Source organism: Epinephelus fuscoguttatus, linkage group LG6 (assembly GCF_011397635.1).
Source record: "Epinephelus fuscoguttatus linkage group LG6, E.fuscoguttatus.final_Chr_v1".
In the NCBI taxonomy this organism is placed as follows: Eukaryota; Metazoa; Chordata; class Actinopteri; order Perciformes; family Serranidae; genus Epinephelus; species Epinephelus fuscoguttatus.
The window spans coordinates 30267718-30287505 of record NC_064757.1 but is presented as its reverse complement, the minus strand read 5'-3'; the positions used below and the strand labels follow the sequence as shown (position 1 = coordinate 30287505).

The 19788-nt window shown below is 42.6% G+C and overlaps 1 protein-coding gene across 3 annotated transcripts in view; it reads left to right on the top strand.

Moving 5' to 3' along the window:
- The window catches only part of sh2b3 (SH2B adaptor protein 3), a 72158-nt gene that overhangs the window by 15293 nt on the left and 37077 nt on the right, over positions 1 to 19788 (top strand). Inside the window, exons 1-2 of one of the 3 annotated variants that reach the window (XM_049578730.1) lie at positions 3500 to 3520; positions 6606 to 7835. In XM_049578730.1, the coding sequence (XP_049434687.1) occupies positions 6636 to 7835 (1200 nt within the window). In that variant the 5' untranslated portion in view covers positions 3500 to 3520; positions 6606 to 6635. Of the gene's footprint in view, positions 1 to 3499; positions 3521 to 6605; positions 7836 to 19788 lie in introns of those variants that run through there. The other 2 variants (XM_049578728.1, XM_049578729.1) reach the window with 2 other exon arrangements.

The window sequence follows — 19788 nt, the reverse complement described above, 5'->3', positions numbered from 1 at the left end:
AAATGATTGATAATTAAAGTAGTTGCTGATAAGCCTTTTATCAGTTGACTAATCATTTCAGCTCTAGATGGCTGTGCACACACTCGCATATCCTCCTGAAGCCTCAACGGCAACTTAGAACCTTGTTATGCGGTGAAACGAATTCACGTATATATCACTTGATAATTGGGGGTTCTCTTCATTGATTCCCACCCTGTCTTAGTCTTTCTTTACGACCAGTACTGCATCTGAAGCCACTTTTGCACAGGCTTCAACATGTAGCTATGGCAGTGGCTGCCTGCTATGAATACATGACCTGAAGCTCGGAGACCTCTTTTGTGTGTGTATGAGTCCATTGCATCAAACAAGAGCTGCTCCCAACTGGGGACAACAGGGAGCACACAGTGGTGTGTGAGAGCTGATACCAAGCTCTTGAGATATAAATAGGACCTCCCCTGCAACAAGGCTTCCACCAACAGCACTGATAATTCTCTACGCGTTTTGTTGGCTTTAGTCGTTGACGTTTTTTGTAGATTTTTTTTTGTCTTTGCACAGAAATTAACACCATCTCTTCTGTTTTTAGGAATCTTAATGGTGTAGTGGTAGTGTTTGTGTAATTGTTTAAATTGGTCCAGTATTGTCGAGGCTGCTGCAGTCAGCAGCCGCATATTGGGCTGCAGTATAACCACTCTCACACCTTCAATTGACTTCCTCTAGATTTGCTTGTTTTTGCCACTGCCAGGCTCAGATTGTTAGTATAAGTGTCTGATAGCGTTATGTGAAGCGTCCCAACAGAGAGAGGCCTTTTTGTTAAAGAGTAAGATCCTTTCTGTTCCACCGAAAATAGCCTGGAAATCACTATCGCCAAACCAACAGGACTCCATTGAAATAAAGTGAATAGAAGCATATTAAACCTCACCGTTTTAGTTACCAACTTTGGTTTGGTTGAAATAAACCTTTAATTCACCCAGTTAGGTGTAAGTTATGCTGGCTCTATATACACTTAGATTACAGTTTATTTACATGCAGCCTGGTGGGTTTGATGGTGATTTTGGGGCTGTTTCTGTTTCGATGAAAAGGATCTTACTCTTTAATGAAAAGGACTGTTTCTGTAGGGATCTTTTCCATAATGTTGTCAGACACTAATAACAATTGGAGCCTATCAGTGGCAAAAACAAGCACTTTAAGTGGAGGCAAATTAAGGGTGTACACGCCCCCAGTGGTTACCATGCATCGTCTCACAGCTGTTAAAAACTTGTTGTTCCTATTAGTCACTCAGACACAAAAACATGGAGTCCAGGTTGAAAAAATGCAGAAGTTACCCTTGGAGCTTGGCAGTATGTCTATATCAGAGACAAAGCTGGTTTCAAGGAAATTGCATCTTGGCTCTGCTCCCAGTCGGCCATAACCAGGATATTGTTTACCGGCCGCCACAGGCATGTTGCTAATTCTTCCATTTTTGGCATTCAGTGGGACATACCACTGCATCACACGTTCATCCTCCAGTGTGTCCTGTCGTTGATCCAAGGTTGTGTTAAGGATCAACTCGGAGAGCTGACACGAGTCATGAGGTTACTCATGCTGACAAGATCAATTCACGTGTGACTTTCACACATCCTGTTTCCTTCCTGCTTGATTAAAATCAGCTTTAGGCTGTCCCTTAAGTTATGAGGGGAGATAAGCGCTGAGCTGTATAATGTCTTAAAACTGACTCTTTAAACAGCTCACATCAAAGTCTCACATTTTGAAGCTGCAGAGAAGACAACCTCCCTAACATCACAGTGCATCATTGTTATAGATCATAGATACAGATTCATCTGCTAATTAGTTTCTGATTAAGTGTTAGGAAACTGAAAAATGTACATCATGGACTCCTGGAGCCCAAAGTGGCAACTTTTTAATTAAATTAAATGAGAGTAAAAATAGACACGCTTCAAATCCTCACATTTAAAAGCTGGAAGCAGAGAATGTTTTGTTTTTCTGCTTGAAAAACTAGTTGCTGATGAATTATCTGTTGACCACTTAATTAATCGACTAATTATTCTTATTTGGTAGCCCTCATGTCAGAGGTTCAGATAAATGGATTATATTATATCTCTGTAAATGTCAGTCACGCACAAGCTGCTTTCCTGGAAGACTATTTTTTTCTAGCACCTGTTTGACGCGTGTGTCTGTCCAATAATGGCAAATGACTTTGAAGTGTTGTAGATGTCACTGTCTCTGTTTGCTATTTTAAACAACGGCGGTCGAGCTGCAGCCTCTGTACTTTCACAGTCATAGTTGGACATATGAACAGTAGCATTTATTTGATTATATTTTTTCTTGCCAACAAACCTGTTACTGATGTTGACATTAGCCACTTAGCTGCTCAGGACAGAAGTTTCTCAGGCTGCTCGACGCTGCGGGATGAGCTGTGCCAGATTCCTGTAAAGCACATGAGGGAGACGAAGAAAGCGATCAGTGTGCTGGTGTTTGTGTCACAGTGGAGAATGTAGGCATTGAGGAAGAGGAGGAGGGAGTGATGAGTAAGGTGAGGGAGAAAGAAAAAAAAAGAACTTGGACTCTATTGTGCAGAAATGTTTTCCAGTGAAATTTGGTGTGTTTGAATTGGCCTATTTTCTTCTGTCGTCCCCCGCTGAATGTTGTCTAGCAAAACAATAATACGATAACAAAGCGCCAAGTTGAGGTTAGAGGTCCTGGATAAGAACAGAGAAAGAGGACACACATGTGTATTAGTCTTTTTGTTTTCCCTCGCAACTTGTACGCAACCCTGTCAGGCCCTCAGTCAAGGTAACAGTAAAGGAAGCATGAATCCAAACACATCTGGAGATCCTCATAGCAGAGGACAGAGAGGATGAAAAGAAAGGGAAAACCATGGGAACAGAGACGACCAAGCCCCCAGAGGGATACGGCGAGAGGAAGTGTGCGTCTGCGTGTGTGTGTGTGTGTGTGTGTGTGTGTGTGTTCTGTAGGCAGCCAGTCAGTGCTGAGTCATCGCTGGGCTGGCCATGCAGATAGAAACAAGCTTCTGGGGGGGCCAGCTGGAGGGGCACAAGGGGACACGCACTGAGCATGCTCTGAAAACTACAGGAAGGGAATTAGTTGTTGTGACAGGACGTATCCAGGAACTTTAGTGACGCAATATTTCATGGTGCCAAATTTTCAGTCCCTCACTGACGCACGTGTCCCCCGGTATGTTTGATGATACTAATGAACATATTTGCGGGTTTTTTGCATCATGACACCATCTCAAGAATTCATGTCTCTTTGTCTATGAGTGTAGCCGTGTAGGACACGGAGAGGGAGAGAGATGTTAGCCGAGAGATAACGACACATGTTGCTCCATGTTTGGCCTGACCACAGTGACCCCCCCCCCCCCCTTTTTAATTTCTTGTGGTTTTCTGTGATCTGTTGGACCACAGCCTATGACCCCCCCCCCACACACACACCAGACACACACAGACATACACCCATATGCACACACGAACTCATACTTCCTGTATTTAGAATACACCCTTCTGCGCTGCACTGGAGGAAGATGGTATGTAAATGTACATATGCCACCTGTTGTAGTTTGAGAATGATAAGCCCTTGTAAGTGCGACTGTAGCTGATGTCTTGCTGTGAGTTTACTCAACTGTTGCTCATTTATGGGAAGCATCAGTAAAATCAGCCATGCAGAAATTAGCTGCAGTTGTTATGTAATGCATGTTGGGATCTTTTAAAAACATCTTCAGCTGCTTTAAAGATCAATGTTTTCCTGCCTGTAAGTGTTTCACAGTTACATTTTCTCCCATCAGCTTTTACCACCCTGTGCAACAAATATAACTGCAAAATCCTTTCATGCTTTAGTCATGGTTGGAAATTAGCAGCAGACAGATACGGGTAAAATATGCAAATGGCTGCTAGATTTGTTTCACTCACCGGCCAAAAAATAATTCTGCTGAGTGAGTGGTAGATTTGGGGCAGAAAAGTAAATTTCCAACACTGCTTTAGTTAATAAAAAAGTATGTATGAAGGTCATTGTTGTGCTACATGCCGTGTGAACATCAAGCAACTCTGCGGTTGATTATACAACATTGTATCATCCATGGGCTGTCTGCGCAAACCAAGAAGCTCCGCTGTTGCATCAGCTAAGACCTCTTGTGGTTTTTTGGTACTACGTCCCCCTCCTTCTAATTGTCGATAACGATAAGTTGAGCACACTCAGGGTCATCATGTACACACCCGATTAAGGACGGGGTAGGGCTCTCATTGAATCCCTAGGAATGCATCCTGTTTCCTCTTTTCTGTGGGACTTTGTGGTCACCTCCTAAACCACTGCCTCATTTCTTTCTAATTACAAAAGTAGCAGAGTTCACTATGGTGAATAGGTAAGAGCGCCTGCAGTGTTGAATGTTGTTGTCATCTTTCTGCACAGAATGGTGACAGAGAAGTTATGCTTTGACACTTGATGATGATGTGTTTTTGCAGCCAATGAGGAAGTATGTCCATATAATAATAAGCAACATCTACAGGTTATTTACAAAGAAAGACAAGCTTGTTGACATGAAACTAATCAGCAGATAGTGTATCAGTATGCAGCAACTATGGTTGGGTACTTTTAAGATTACTGACTGAATTACATCAGCACTATCAAGTGTAGATTCACATTAAATCCATTGGTGCCAAATGTACCTGAGAGCACATCTGGATGAGATAACTGGGTTTAGCCTCTCCGGCGGCCTCTCTGTTGGCCAGAGCTAATGCTGCAGTACTGATCTGCTGCGATAGTTTCAGCGTCTGGTCTGTTTTCTTTTCTATATTATTTTACTAAAAGCCTAGTGTCACTGCTAGACGAGCAGACACACGCACACACGTACAACCAGACAGAGACAGAAGATTAGCTTTATGTGTGATTAGAAAAGAGCAGAGGAGAAGAACTGCTTTTCAGTCTACTACGTCTCCCCCGCAGCTTTAAAACATTTAATTGTTGTTATCGCAGAGAAAGGAAAGTACCAAAAAAAAGGTACAGTTGGGCACCAGAACCAGTATTGGCTCAATGTAACTCAAGCAGGAACAGAAGCAGAGACGTGAAACAAAGCAAAGAAAAGAGAATAACAAGTAGCAGAGACAAACTGTCCGAGGTCAGCCAAGCACCGCCACCTGAATATATGCAGGAAGAATCTCTTCAAGAATCACCAGAAAAATAGATGCTCCTGTAGTCCTGGAGGCCAGGAACTTTTGTCTCCCTTCATTTCCTGTCACATCTTAACAGTCTGCTCTCAAAGAAGTGGCAAAAGTGGCCAAAAAAACTAGCAGCCAGTAAAAATGAAGACATTTTGGCGGCCTAACCGCACGCAGTAAGACCAAACTGCTTATTGGACAGTGACCCATTCTAAATTATCATCAGAACCATTTGTAAGCAGTTGTACCCATCACAAGTCAGCTATGTAAGGAGCAGCAGATTTTATTTTATAGGGATAAACAAACATGTTGGGTCATCATCTGTTGCATATGGAGCGAGAACATGAGCCGACCATAATGACATCTCATGCACAGAACTCACTGTGGCGTAGGTTTATTTTTATACACCCTAAGCAAACAGAATTTGGAGAGTTAATTTGTAAAAAAAATACTGGTTCAAATCAGGGTAGGTGTGAAAACAGTCTTAAGTTGAGTTCGGAAACCATTTCATAAGCTGTATTGTCGAAGTTGTTGTTCTTGGGTGCAGAGAAAAAGCCAAATTGATTGAGAAAATGGGGTGTAGAGTCAAGTGACCACGGTCTGTGTAATGGCCCTGACATTAGACATAAAAAAAAAAAAGCAGAAAAAAAAAGCAGAAGGAACATTGAAACAGGTCACATGTAAACACACAAACACACAGAAGGCTGAGCAGGCAGTGTGGTTGATTGAGAAATTTTCTAACCATACTTCCTCAAGTCAGGGCCTCATTCAGCATCTGTCCGAATGACTTATTGCTGTTTTCATTCATTTCAAACACTCCAGTCTCTGTCATCCATATCAGCATAATTTGGAAGCGATTTAGTCATTTTTATGGACTCCATTTCACTCTTGTCATTTTTTTCTCTTCACGTCCAGACTCTGACCAGAAATTTTTCTTAAAGTATATGCACTTACAGTGTTTTTGCCCCTGATTCAATTGACTGTTTTTCTACAAATTGAATGGTTACCAATTGTCCTTTGAGTGAACTGCGGCCGTCCTTATCTATTAAGATACGCTATGACTGGTTGATTGCCAGAGATTCTTTGCAGGCCCATGTAATCCAATTTGGACTGTTTAAGATTGAGCGCAGATAAAATCAGACTTTTGGCCGTCCTTTCTCAATGTTTGAACGGTTTCGAACTTTCAAGTAGTTCAAAGAAATGCTCCGACTGTTCTGCCAGTTCCGTCTGTAGTTCTCCAGTTCTTGCACAACACTCCGCATTATCTTGATTTGCCTCTAATTACATTTCCATATCTCTCCTTTGTTTGTCCCTCAATCATCTTTTTTCTCTACTTCTTTTCCATACCATCCATCCCTCCACTCTTGTCTCCAAATCAACCCCTTGACCCCGGCCCTCTCCAACCATCTGTCCATTTCTCTTTTCCTTTTCTTTCCCTTTTCAACCTTCTTTGTCTCGCAGCAGTGATTCTCAGCCGGTCTGGTTACTGCAATGAATGGTAACACTATCCATCCAGCCAACACCACCACAACAGCAGGAGGAGGCCCAGGTGTGACAGCGCCCCCGAGAGGCTGGAGGGAATTCTGCGAGCTGCATGCCATCGCCACAGCCCGGCAGCTGGCCGGACACTACCGGAGCTTCGCCAGAGAGCGGCCACAACATGACGTGCTCCCTCCAGAGACCTTCTCCAAGCAGTTCACAGACCTCTTTCAGCAGCACTTCTGCTGCGAGGTCGACAAAGACGGCACCCCGCTCAGCCAGAACACATGCTCCATCGCTAGCGGTAGTGCTTCCTCCACCACCCCAGCGGCTCCTCCCCTCCCATCACAGGCTGTGATTGGGAGGTTGCGAATTACGTCTTTGTCTGGGGTGCAGGACTATCGGGAGGCGGGCCGGCCAAGTGGAGGGGCTGCTCTGTTTACTGTGGTGTCACCAAAAGTGGAGCCAGTGGTGGTGAGTCGGGAGCAGGAGCAGCCGCTGCGATGTGCTGCGGGGAACTCCTTATCAGGAAACCCCGTAGTGCTCAGGGGGTCGACTCGTAGCATTGGCAGCGGGTCGCTGCTGATTCGTAGCCGTAGCAATGAGGAGATCTCTGGCACTGATCGTCGTCAGGTATCTGAACGGTACTCCTCTGACTCCTCAACTTCCAACCCTGCACGCGCTGACGTCACACATTTCTCTGTCAGCCAAATCCGGCACACCGTAAGGCGGCTTCTCAAGAAACGGCCCAGCCCCTCCTCATCCCAGGACCTGTCTCCTAGCAACCCCAACCCCACCAGCAACAACAGCAGTCCCCCAAATAATGGTGACAGAGTGGGCGGGATTTCTTCCACAAATGAGGAAGTGTCATCCTCCTCCTCTTCCTCCCACTCTTCCTCTTGTCTGAACTCGGAAGCCACACCCCCAGCATCCTCACACATGTCCATGGCTGGAGTAGCCTCTCACTTCCTGGATCGCTTCCGTCGGTTACGCAGCGGAAGCATGAGGCAGAGGAGGTCAGAGGCGAGCGGTTGCTGTAAAGAGGGCCAACTGAGGTACTTGCTGGTGGATGACACTATCTCAGACTCTCAGCCCCGCTGGCAACGCTGCCGCCTGCTGGTCAGGAGGATCAGGGACGCTCAAGTTGGAGGAGGAGGCAGAGGAAGAGGAGGAGGGGAGAGGTACCAGTTGGAGCTCTATGATCCTCCAAAGGTAGAAACAGTTGCTCATGCTTACATTCATACGCACATATTTACATAAAACAAGCAATTATTGCATATGTGTACACATCATGGGTGTAATCATGGCCATGCAGTATATTAATGATTCACAACACTCTAAAATACACACAACAATGCAACTCCAGTCTGGGCAGCAGCAGACTCCGCTGTCTCATCATCTTTCTCTGTAGTCCCTGTATATTATATTTAATATATATTTTTAACTTGATCAAAATTCTTAGTGTCAGTTAACAGTTAAACAATTAATTATTAACATCCCTAATATGCCATATTTACGACATCTGTAACAAGCAGATGTATTCAGCTACAGGTATAAAGCATGTCATTGATGGCTGAAAATTCCTCGGTTACTGTTCTTGGTACAGCAGATGCCTGCTTTCAAAGGACTGTGTTTGTGTGTCTGCAGTTCTTGCAAATGTTTGTTGAGCGTCTTCTCAGAAATCTGCACACCACTGAAACACTCAACAGCTGGCAGGTTTCTCAGTTCGTGTTTCATATCTGTGCAAGACGGATAATTTCTCTAGATCTGTTTGTGTTCATCAATAAGATAGAAAGCCACAGAGGCCTTTTTAAGCGATGGTTAATGTCAGTTTGCCAGGCTGTTTCACAAATGCATGCACATACTCTGAATTAACACACACACAAGCACAAAGTCATTTCCTGTTTCCAGCTGTTTTAGTCTGAGGGGTTTCCCCCCTCCTTTTTCAGATCTTCTTGTGTTTGTTTTGTTTTCATAAATGATATTTTGCCGCATCTGAGAAGCTCCTTTTGCTGCACAGTTTGCCATATGACAAAACAAGACCAAGGCTGTGATGACATTTAGCTTTGTCTCATAAAACGATGTGTTTTATTGGTTGTTTTCATCACATATTTGCCTCCGGTTTGTTTTTTAACTGCAGCTACAGAGTGTGCTGTGATGGTTAGCGGGCATCTGCATTAAACTAGCTGAAAAAGCCGAAGAGTGGTATTACATGTCTGGTCACAGCGTAGATTAATGAAAACTAATCAGAGCATCACGCCTGTTCTTGCCTTGTGTGCAGAGTGGCACTGTTGCTGTTAAAACTCTGATAACCTTTAAAGATAGGATAAGAGATAGTTTGGCCTTTAACCAAGTTAAAGAAGCTTGAGGAAAAGGAGTTACTGTTCGTTTAGATTTAAAGGAGCTATATGTAAGAAATCTAAAGCAAATAGGCGTAAAATCATCCTAATATGTCACAGAGACTAAGGAATAATGTTCATATAACATACTGATCTCACCGACTCTCAGCTGTCCGTGGGCAAACAAATCAGTCTCCAGCGTGCCGCTGTCCAGCAACCTCAAATCTGTAGGGGAGGGGGGCGGACACGACTCGCGGCAGTATTTTGAATTTGTGTGCAGTAACCGTTTTGGCCACATTCTTACATACAGCGCCTTTAATCTGCCTGTTCCTCGCTGATTACTGTCACACATTTCTTTATAATATAGTAATTTTCATGCATTCATGCAGCTCAGCATTTGCCCAGTGTGGCATTTTTGTCCTCAGTTACCTCAAAGAATCTGCAACATTCATGTCTTCTTTTACTCTTTGGTGAGTCAATATGCCTCCTACACTATTTCCTGTTTGTTTGGGGTTTGGTTCAGCCAGTCACAATTTTTCTGCTTATTACTTTAGGATTAATGCCTCAACTGAACGATCAGAATTTATTAATTTTCCCTCTTTATCATATATTTGTTTGAGCATCTTGCATTTTTAAGTTAGGAGCAAGAACTATCAGCATGCCCTCCCCTTGCCCCTGCTTGACAGTTCCTCACAGCACAGCAGGATGTCTTTCTTTTTTTCTAATATGCATGCTTGGCTCCCCACATGAGACCTCATGGCATAAAACCCTGCAATATTTCCAGATGGGGCCAGCTGCAAGGCTGCATGTGCTTGCACACCCAGTCCTCCAAGATCCCCAAACCAGTAATCACAGCAGCCAAGTTGACTGCCGTCCCAGCCGCCGCCATCTACAGTATAAGGCAGCAGAGTTCAAGTCTCTTCAGGGTGTGTGCAAGTGTGTATTCTGGCACAAACAGGGGTCAATGAGATAGACATTGCATGCCTGTGCGTGTGTCTCAGTGTGTATGTGTGCTCGTAGCGTTTTATATTTAGCAGCCCTCGACTCTTCAGCCAGCTGCAGCCCTAACCATGTGCGTGAGGTAATTCAGTTGATGATAGAGCCAGAGCTCTGTGTGTGTGTGTGTGTGTGTGTGTGTGTGTGTGTGTGTGTGTGTGCGCATGTGCGTGCGTGCCTGCGTGCGTGCGTGCCTGCGTGCGTGTGTGTGTGTACGTGCATGCATATTTGATCAGAATGGGAAGGCATTGGCAGGATTTTCCTGGCTGATTGCAATGCTGCTTTAGTTAACCAACTGCAGCACTGCTCTGAGTGCTCCCCCTCTCACTTGTGTGTGTGTGTGTGTGTGTGTGTGTGTGTGTGTGTGTGTAATCTTGGCAGGGCAGAGAGTTAAGGCCCTGAGAATGGCCTTAAAAGGAAGGAGAGCTGTGGACTTGCATGCACACATTTTTTAACATACACAAGAAGCACATGGGTTCACATCCTAAAAGAAGTCATTTAAACACACATGCTTGGGGTTGCTCAGCTCTATGCTCTGTCGGTACAGTTTCTTTTTTGTGGATGTAAATTGAGATTTCACACTTCTGTGGGCTCTTTCTGTGACTCTGCGGGTAGGTGTGTGAGCATGCATGCCTGCACGCTGCACACATATCTCGCTACACAGAAGATAATCATCCCAGGGCAGTGCTCATATATGTATTTTTATTCACATCTCTGTGTCTGTGTCTTTCTGTGTAAGAAACATCAGTAATATCAGTGAGCTCACTTCGCACAAAAGAGGAAGCTGCATGGAAACTGATAATGTATTTGCGTGAGAAAGCTCCAGTTAAGGCGAAGTGCCCTGTCAGGACTAAAGTTGAGCCAGGTTTTTGATGCAGTACTAATGTCAGTCTAAACACAGGTTTAACCTGCTTCATTCTGATAACCTGGGCAGGTGAAAGCTTGCCAGTTACTTTAGGAATGCACCAAACAACAACTCTCTACTCCCGAGGACAGAGGAGAAAACACATTCAGGGAAAAATGTGGAAAATGACCAGTGATGACTGTCAAACTGCTCACATGTAGTAATTTATTTTTTTTAAATCTTTCTAGTCTAGGTGTGAAGGACTGTGTTTGTCTTGTCCAAGATCTTATTCTGTCAACGAACCACTAAAATGATCATACCTGTGTAGTGTAGTCAGTTTGCTCACTGTAAAAGAGTAGAGAGGATAAGTTTTTTTTTTTTGAAAAACAGATAAAAGACGTTCTTGAAATTCACAAGAGTGTACAAAAATGAAAAATAAAAACTTTGAGATACTTTATCAAAACAACCCACACCAGTTTGACTGATATCATCCTGGCTTGCAGGCACACACAGAAAAATCATGGTTTAGTAAAATAAATGAAAATGGAAAGATCTGCTTTTGCAAATGAACCCTTCTGACAAACGACTGTAAAGATGTCATGGTCTGAACTGATTTGAATGGATAGAAATATGAAATCAAACTGTAAAAAGGCTAAAGATTGCCTCTATAAGGACACTATGTCTTTCATGCTTCTGTATCAGTGGTGAAAATATTATTACTATGCAGACACACTTTATAGTGTTAAACTATCACATCCAAGCTTTAAGTTTTGACATGGTGAACTCAGTGATGTCATAGTAAGATTGACTAATTCCAATATTCAAGTGTTTTGCACCAAAAAAGTTAATGAATATGTTAAATTGTATTTTTTCCTAATTGATTGATATATTCCGCTTCACTTCCTCACCATCTAAGCGTTCTTGTTGCATTTGTGCATATGATGCATTTGTTTTGTTGGAAAAATTGATATGATAAAATTGAAAGCCTTTATTGATCCCCAGAGTAGAAATGAGAGATTTAGGGCCCTACCTTACACGCAGCGCAAAGCTACGCAACTGTCATTGCTCGATTCAGAGTGACACAGTTGTCATTTTCATGGCCAGCACCCATGCTGTGTAAGATGCAAAAGTGCTTGCACCTATCTGTGCCCATGGGTGCGTAGGTCTCAAAATGAGGTGCGGTCAGACACATTGTTGGTGCATTGCCAGAAAGCGACTGTGCCATTGACCAACAAAGTCCTGTTCCTAAGTCAGTTGTACAGTATTTTCCTTCTATTTGAAGGGCGCATTATTCAGATAGTAAGATCCGGCTACGTAGGCGGTTCACAACACGCATACATTCTGTTTGTTACACACACAGAGATGCACAGATGGGCTGCAGTTGGGTAAAATAATACATTATTAATGTGGAAAACATTAATTACAATCTCTAAAATGCAGACTACCCACTAAGAGAGACGCTAAGCACATTCACAAACAAGGAGCAGTGTAACTTCATTAATTATTTCAGAAGCTAAATGTTTGTCCTGTTCCTTCTGTCTTTTTTTATAACCCCAGTTTTTAGTTTTGCTGCTTAAATGTCCCATGATATTTACTGCAGTGACATTCCCCCTGTTTCTGCAGAAAAACCTTTACTCCTCCAATTTGCCAAATCCACTATGCAGTACACCAGGAACAGGTGTACCTGACTTTTAAAGGGAACAGATGACACTCTTATTGTTTGGATTCATTTTATGCCCAGAAGACTTCTTTGATTAATTGAGGCACTAAATACAACCTCTTTGCCCCTTGTGCCTTACTTTGCCCACAGATCAGACTGGCAAAACGTGGAGATGGACATGACCCAAATGCACTCATGCAGCGCACTTTAAACCATTCACTATAGATCATTTAAATAGGGCCCTTAAACCTTTCCACTAGTAGAAGGTGGTTTCAATCTATCATCATCTGGGTTGTAGGCCCAGCATGCTTCTGCTGCACCACTCTGCTTATTAATGACAACTTATTGTACATGCTTCTTAAACTGGAACTTATATCAGCAGGTTTTAGGACTGTGTTTTGTGATTTTTTGTTTTGCAGATGGAATAACAAGATAGCTAAGCCAAACCGATGTAACACTTGCTGTATTGCAGAAGTGAATCTTGTCATGTCAGCTGAAAGAAGCAGATGTCTCTATAATGTCCTCAGTGCCGTCTGAGGCTTTAACTTTAAAGTCTTTGCTTTAAAGTTTGGCCTCAAGAATCTCAATGAGGACAAAGTGGCACCATGACCCATAAGTGTTATGTTGTTTTAGATTATATAGCCCACATCCCAAGAAGCTGAGAAGAAAGCGACATTGGTTTTGGTATACTTTTCAGTTATCTTAATGTGCAGTTTTGAAGTTATCTTGTGACCTCCCTCAGCTTTGACTTTCTCTTAACTGAGGTAGTCATTTCTACAACACCGAGCCCTTCTTTTCCTTTCATCTGACGTACGGTAGTCAAGGTTACAGACAAGGTTAGCGTCTTGCCAGGAAAATCGTGGTATTCTGTCTCCCAGAGTCAGTTCCCACAGACTGCTGCACTCTGATGGTGGATAAGTTTCCTCAGACCTCCTGTAGACTTCATCTTAATCACACCCCTCTCATCTCATCTCAGCTGTGTGTGTGCATGTGTGTGTTTGTGCCTTTGCATGTGTTTGTTCCAGCTCCTCGAGCCTTAATCTTTCCCACATGGTTTCATTTCATGCTTGTGCGTAAATGTGCCTACAACTATGTATCATGTTGCTCTTGGAGTTTGTCCTTCTCCGTCTGTATGAGTTTGTGCTCGCTCACACATATCTGTATGTATGTTGACATATATCGTAAAAGCTTTGTCTTCGCCTTTCCTGCCCATCAGGGTCACGTGGCACTTTATCTCAAGCCTTCAGTGAAAAGAAAGTAGAATAATTTCCAGTAATAGGCCTTCTGATGAAGTCAATTTCAACACTGTGCGTCATTAAACAGAATTGGAGTTAGCTGAAGTCAAAATACGTTTAAATACATGTTCCTATGCATTCTGATATTTGCATTTATTTCTGCACGTTCCTCTCCCTGCTGTGTTTTTCTTTTTTTCTCTCACTGACAGTAAGAGAGGAGTTTGCAACATCAGTGGAAAATACTTTTCCAACAACCAGACTCTGGTGTCCATCTGTTCTGTGTTACTTGTTGTACTTCAGTCTCTCATATGGCAACATGCAGCGTTAATTTGGCTCTCGTTGCATACCACAACTAAAGCTCTGAGCATATGGGCCCCAGTCAGCTGAAGCAGAAACAGAATGAAATCAACCAAGAGAGACACAGGAAACGCAGCAGAAAGAGACATGACAAAGACAGACTGAAAGTAAGGTAGACAAGCCAGCAACAAGGAGGACAGACAGAGTGAGATCAAGGTGACTGTAGGTCTGTGGCAAGTTTTTGATGTTCGTTTTTTAACTTGAGATGTGCAGAATTCTTCCAAAACAAGCGAGAGGTACATTCAAACACACATTTTCCTTGTGAGAAGACTCCCTGTTTGCAGATACAGTGGATTTATTTATTGTGTCCCGAGTCCACATGGACACCAATTAAATGCTGACAATCCATCACCCAAAAGCTTCTCTTGTCACTTGTCAGAAATGAAGGACATCTGACTTAAAGAATAGCCCCTAAATCATCATATAATGAGCAATAAAACATGGAATTAACATTGTCTTTATGCTCATCTGACTCACTTAACAAGCAAAGCCTTTCAGAAGACCAGGAAACTTTCTACAGCTAAAGCTAATGAACCTGAATGTAACTGGCTAAATTCTGCCCGAGATAAAGCTCTACACTATAGCTGTTTCTCATCAAAGATACTCTACTGCTTTAGCTCTTCAGGTTGTTATTTTAGGCTCCGCTAACCTGAATTAATTCAATCAAAATACACATTTGCTCACATCAAACCGTGGATTTTGAAACGTGTTGCCTCTGTGGTTTCTGCTGCGAAGCCAGCATCATTGTGGTGTATTAAATTTCATCTGTGCTGCTTAAAGCACTGAAAAAAAAGACATTTTAAAATTCCAGAACGTCTGGATAATTTGCAAACGTCACTGCAGAGATTTAATTTGGACTGTTTCCCTGAAAAATTATCGTTCCAGACTAGTCATGGGTGATTTTGCTATATTTTTATTTTTATGGCAACCCAGGGGCCTCTATCAGCTGAACACTAATAAAACATGCACCACGTGAATAAATTAAAGGACATAAATGTGAGTTACTTGTGTAGAAACTTTGGTTTAAATTTTGCACGAACAATCTCGGCAATAAAGTTAAGGGCTGAAACAATTTGAGAAGTATTTTGATAGCAGGATAAACGTTTGAAGTAATTTTTAAAGCAAATATTTTCAGATTCCTGCTTCTCAAATGCGAGAATTTGCTGCATCTCTTTCTCTTATGTGATAGTAAACTGAATGTCTTAAGGTTTTTGAGTGTTGGTTGACCTAAACAAGACATTTTAAGACGTTATGTTGGGCTTTAGAAAACTATAATTGTGAGAATCTGAGATGTTTCACTATTGCCTGACTCTCTAGAGACCAAATGCTTTATTGATCACTCAAGAAAATAAATTGCTGATTATTTGGACGGCCGGTAATCCTGAAAGTAGCTAGCTCTTGTGAAGTTGTGCAGAACTTCCAAGTGGCCTGTCAGCCTCGACTGATATCCGCATTTAGAGCGGAGATTATCTCTACCGAGAGAGACATGACTTGAGTTTCATTTTACATCATAACAGTCTTTGTATCTCACCCACAAAGTCAAATTTTCTCCTCTTTCCAGGGATCGAGTTTCATGAAACCTAGAAGTTATGCCTCGAGGTGACTTGACTGAGTCATGTAATGGGTGTAGATATGTGCGTGGGTGCACATGCATGCTTGTGTTGTGTGTTCACCACATGTATATATGGTGTGAATATCATGTTACAAATCAATTTGTTCTAACCAGATTGTAAAAGTCTAATAAATGGAAAAGCATGAGAGTAGATGTTTTCCTGTTTGTCTTCAGTGAACTAGATTACTTGAAGGTTCTGCTTTTTAGTGTTTCTCTGCTGACTTGCCTGAACTTGTCCTCCCTGCTCCTTCTAATTTTGAATCACCAGATCTTTATCTTGTGCAGCCCACAGAGATCTGAGGTAGTTTTTGGAGAAAAACTGGGATAACAATGCCTCTGGAAATCCTCAGGCAGCCATCCACTTGGCTCTGAGTTTGGAAATACCTCTGGAAACAATATGTCTGGTTGGTTGGCATAATGTTGGTTTTTGAAATGTAATGACGGCTCACTGTGACTCGGTCCTTTGCTGAAATTTGTCCTGATGAAACAGAGGCCTGCAGGGTTGCATGAGAGTCTTGATTTCCCAACAGCTGTGTTTGGCACCACCATGGAGGTCTTTTGAGGGATTGGTTTATGAACAGATTAGGGTAGCATTTGATTAGGGATGTCAGTGGTTAACTCTTAATCAGTTAACCACAGAGAACATTTTGAATGGTTATGCATGTTTATCACTGTGCACCATCGAGTCTGTTGTGAGCAAGCTAGTGGCTCTACTCATTCTGCGATTATCGCTAGTAATGTCAACAGTGTTGCTGTGGAAACATTGTGCCCACCCTCCGCAGAGCCCTTTTTCATATTGTTAACTAAGCCTATGTTGTCACTATTAGCTCTGTTAGCAGTGTCAGCACAGCTAGAGGTGCTAAATACGTTACTCAACAATGCTAAAGGGGTTTTGCGGCTCAGAATGAAGCCGCTTACTCACCTGGGCTATACCTAGGGGAGGATTGGAGGGTGGCCACCATGTTTGTGTAGCAACACAGTCCCGGTGGCGGTACCAGTGGTGCCACTAGGAAGCACCAACCCAACTCGGGTGATGCATAGTGCAGAGCGGCCAAGGCTACCTAACCAGTGGAGACTGGAGGGTGGGCAGTGGCCACCATGTTTCCTTATGTTAATGTGGCTGGCCAGCTGTCTGACCGCAAAGCTAAAGGAAAGGAAAGTAAAAAGCAAGACATTCACTACTTCTAAATGGATAAGGCTTTGAAATGCAGTCTTTTTTTATTTTGTTAAAAAATGGATATTGGACTGTTTTGGTTATCCTGATTGTTTCTTTTCAATTATGTGTTTAGAAAATAGTGAAAAACACTCATCACAATTTTCCAGAACCCAAAGTGAGTTTTTCATATACTTGTATTGTCCAGGCAGTGGTTCAATACCCAAATGATATTCATTACAATGATGTCAAACAGATTAAAGCACCAAATTCTTAGCAGAAAGCAAATGGTTAGCTTTTTCTTGCCTCGTCAACTAATTGTTTTACTACTATTCGACAGATGATACCCAAATGTAACCTATCAAAAAAAAGAGAGAGACCATTGAAAAGATGTTTTCACTGAAGGTGCAGGTTGATTTAATAACATTTTGAATAGAAAGTTGGCTGTATTGATGCAGCAGTCCTGCAACAAATTCTAACATTAAGTTTATAATTTTCAGTTTTTATTGAAGCTGTTTCCGAGAGGTGTTGGCAGCTGCATTTATAGTGCTGAAAAGCAGGGAATCATATGACAGAAACATGAGTCAAAGAGCAGAGTCTGGGTCAATTAAACTTAAAAGAAATGTAGTCTTGGTGATCAGAATTGTGGATCATGCCGCAGTATCCCACTCCTTTCCGTATAAATGTGGTTAGATTTCTAAAAAACATGATAAGTGTTAATGCTAGTCTCTGTAACCACAACAAAATGGAGGATTTTTCACCAAAATGTGTCATTTTACGTTGTGGTAAAGTTACAGTATTGGAAAATATGAGTGCTCTTAAGAGATGATTAATCTTTTAGTTGGTGGTGGATTGAACACTGGCCCCTGTCCATGGAGTTTCAAGCTACATCCAGTCCTGTTTAGTGTATAATTCAACATTTTGCTTCTTAATTAAAAGTCCTCACACACCACACTTTTGTTGACGTCGTCTTGAGGGATTAAGACTGCGCACAGAACCAGTGTTTAGCCAAAGTCAGCAGTAATGACTCTTGTCAGGAATACAGTGAGTCATAGAGGGATCCTACCAAGTTTAAACCCACACATTTCCAAGGAAAGCACTTGGTGTAAATATAACCAGAAGCTTCAAAGAACTGCAGCCGCTCAGATGTTGCAAACGACGTACAGTAGATCACTAGATGATAGTCTTTTTCTCAACTTCTCTAACTATGAAGGGCACGGGCAGACAAAACAAAGACACTTCTCACCCTTTTTAAATAAAAGTCTTTATTATTGGTTTTATGTCCTTTTGATATAATACAAGATATAGTTTGATATGATTCATGTGCAGATTTGTGATTTCATGCTGTGGGCAGAATCCACACGTTCATAGTCCACATCCCTTTCAGTATGTTTACATGAACCAGGAGCTTGCCCACGCTTTTCTCAGCACTTCTCTGCTGACCTTGACTGCGGATACCAGAACACTTTGAAGAAATGATCCCGACTGACGTGCCCTCTGCTTTTGGAGGTCACTGTGTTAGTCATAAAGCTCTGTAGTGGTGGAGCTGAATGAGCTGAAAGGTCTAAATATTGTTGGTCTTCATTGACAGACCTCTTCGGTTTTGTGTCAGGTTTGAGGGCAGTGACTCTAGGCTTGAAGAGGTGGGTGTTGCCCCCTTTTTTTCTCAGTCTTATTTGTCAGAGAAAAGGGAACAATTGTCAGTATGACACTGTTCAGCCTTTCACGTGAAGCTGTTCCCAATCAAGATGCCCGAGAGGAGGCTCCAGCTTGTGGTGTACCGCAAATTTCATGTGTACCCCATGGTGAACTCACAATCCTGTCGCCAGAGTAAATGTTGGGATTGTACGTTTTTACAGACCACAGATATGTAATATTTTTACGTTTTTATGTAGTGGATGGACAACGCTGTGGTTAACGTGGTTATGCTAAGCACGAAAACCAATGGTTTATGGCCAGGGAAAGATCATGCTTTGGCTTAAAACACTCTGATTTGGTGGCGCCATCACAGCTGGAAAAGCCGTTGATGTCTTGCTAAAAAACACCTGGTTTTGGCGGCACAGTCGTCACTGAAAATGCCGCTGAAGTCTTGCTAAGAACAGCCAGATTTGGTGGCACAGTTGCAGCTGGAAATGCCACTACTTTCTCACTAAATACAGCATTTTGATGGCACAGTAGCTGCTGGAAGTGCCACCATTGTTGCACTGAAAACACCAAGTTTTAGTGGGAGAATTGCTGCTGGAAATGATGCCATTGTTTCTGCTGGAAATGCTGTTGATGTCGGGCTAAAAACACCATTTTGGTGGCACAGTTGCTGCAGGAAATGCCGTCAATGTCTCGTTAAAAAAACACCCACTTTATCTGCCTTGCGGTCTCAAACAGAGGTCTGCAGCTTGGCAGCCATCTGGCCTGGGTGTCACGCCATCCACCATCCCCCTCATTTCGTGATGACAAAATCAGCTCATATACATGTAATCAGAACTATGACACTTTAAAAACATTCATGTGATACGTATAAAACGTACAAATGTAACGTATCCATGGTTTGCAAAAGTCTACAATGCCACAATTTTCTTCTCGCAACTGGGCTGGAAACTGGAGAGGTTTATAGCCGAGTGTGAAGCAGCAATTTGATGGGATTCAATCACTTTACAGTAAGTCTGAACCCATGATGCTCTCCTTCCTCTGAGTTCCTCTCTGAGGAAAGCGTGTTTAAATGTCTCGTTCATAAGTAAGGGTCAGGAGAAGCAGGAAATTAACAAGCATACATGTGAAGCACATGCAGAAATGAGCTTCTTTTGCAGATTGTCGGGGCATCTGGAAAGAGTTCAGAGTAAAATTTCTGCCTTTTACTTACAATACCAGTTGAAGTGGTTCAGGCATCCAAACCAGATGCCCGTTTCCCTGTGGGAGTAATCTGTGCAAGTCCAACTTGTAAAAGACCCTGGGGCAGGTCCAGAACACGCTGG